The sequence below is a fragment of the Helobdella robusta genome (genome assembly GCF_000326865.2).
Source record: "Helobdella robusta unplaced genomic scaffold HELROscaffold_5, whole genome shotgun sequence".
Taxonomy (NCBI): Eukaryota; Metazoa; Annelida; class Clitellata; order Rhynchobdellida; family Glossiphoniidae; genus Helobdella; species Helobdella robusta.
The window spans coordinates 5,294,793-5,296,483 of record NW_008705254.1 but is presented as its reverse complement, the minus strand read 5'-3'; the positions used below and the strand labels follow the sequence as shown (position 1 = coordinate 5,296,483).

Here is a 1,691-nt window from a genome sequence, read left to right as displayed (position 1 = left end):
TATGACGCTTCTGCACTGAATTCATCCCGCATTTCAAATCGGCATGTTGGACAGGTGGTTCTCTGTTTCTTCCATTTTTGTATACACCTTTCATGATATGGGTGACCACAATGCAATTTGTGTACATATGCTCCTTTTACGAAAGTATCGAGACATATTGCACATGTTGATGTTATAAATTTATTTTCGAAATATGGTAAAATGTAAGATCGGCTGTTGGGGAGGTCTCGGTAGAATGTATCTCTGTGAGAAATGACGCCATCGAAATGTTCAACGGTGAACGGGTAGTCAACTGTTAGTTTGTAACTGCTCAATTGCGCGTAAAAGATGTTTTGAAGGTCGATCACGAGGAAGTATTGTTCGTCATCTGACAGTTTTTTTATTGGATCCATCCACTGATCAGCATTTTTACCGTGTGGCGTTGATAGGAACATCGAAATTTTTGCTACATCTTCTTCAGAGAATTTGTAAAAGAAAAATGAATTGACGAGGCTCTTAATGTAGCTGTTCCTTCTATCGCACGAATCCCCCACCGCCCAATTCGTTAATAGCATATTAACGATGTCACAACCGATTTTTACCGCAGCATCAATTATTTTATCTTCATGCGCGTTCATTTTGCTCGATGTTTGTTAAACAACTGATTGGAAAATTTGAGGGAGGAGGTTGAACGGATATGATTTGAAGAATGAAGTAGTCGCATATTTATATATATTGGGAAACCTCTTTGTAATATGCGCAAAGTTATAATCAACGTCTATGCGTCAAATAAGAAACCAAAGTGAATTTGATCCTTTGTTGATAATTTGCTTTGTTTCCAGCAAGACAAAGTGTAAATGAGTTGGAGTGAGTTGGTTGAATTTGTGGAAAAGGTGTAGGTGAACGTGGAATGGATGTGAGTGTCCTGCAATATATCGGAAGCACCCGTTCAGTTGTATTAGTGAACTGGTGGACATTTGTACGTGAACAAATTCATTTAATTTCATATAATAAAGTAAACATATAAAATAGATAAATACAATATTATATTTAGTAGTAGTTGTAGTAGTAATAGTAATGCTGTTCTGGAGGTTATCCAGAGAGTATACTGTCAGGCAAGCTAGCACAGTTGTTGATTGATTGTTGTTCATCCAACAATCAATGCCTGCTTGAAATTTGTTCATTGATTGTGCCTCAACAAGTTCATTTGGTAATGAGTTCCAAGTATTTGCGACTCTATTGAATAAGTAATTCTCTCTGCATCTATGTTCTGTTAACTTTTTAAAATATTTCAATCAGTGACCTCGCGTTTTGATTTTGACTATGCTAAAACAATTATTTAAATAAACTTTGTCCAAATTATGCATGATTTTAAACAACTGAATCAAATCTTCTCTTTTTCTTCTTTCCACCAAAGTTGTTAATCCTTATTTTTTAAGACTATTTTCTTAAGCTAGGTTTCTATTAAACATAACTAACTTTGTTGCCCTGTGGTGGACTCTTTCGATTACCTTGCTATCACCATTTAGATCCGGGGTCTAAACTGATAATGCAAATATATCTAGTATCTTTGGCAAAATAAACGGTCGATACCATAGATACAGAAATTTATTTCANAGTTTTACACTAAATTCATCTTTGTAGCCATGGCTGTAACAGATCTTTGTTTTAAAATTTGAAATAAATTTTTAAGCTGTTTATTAAGTTGATTA

General features: G+C 34.7%; 1 protein-coding gene across 1 annotated transcript; it reads right to left on the bottom strand.

Annotated features, from left to right (window-relative positions):
* Positions 1-38: 38 nt before the first annotated feature.
* On the bottom strand, positions 39-392 carry HELRODRAFT_68122 (hypothetical protein; the record flags this gene model as incomplete). Its single annotated transcript, XM_009026940.1, has 1 exon — positions 39-392. A coding segment is annotated over one exon (354 nt), but the record flags the coding sequence as incomplete, so codon positions are not given.
* Between the last annotated feature and the right edge of the window lie 1,299 nt (positions 393-1,691).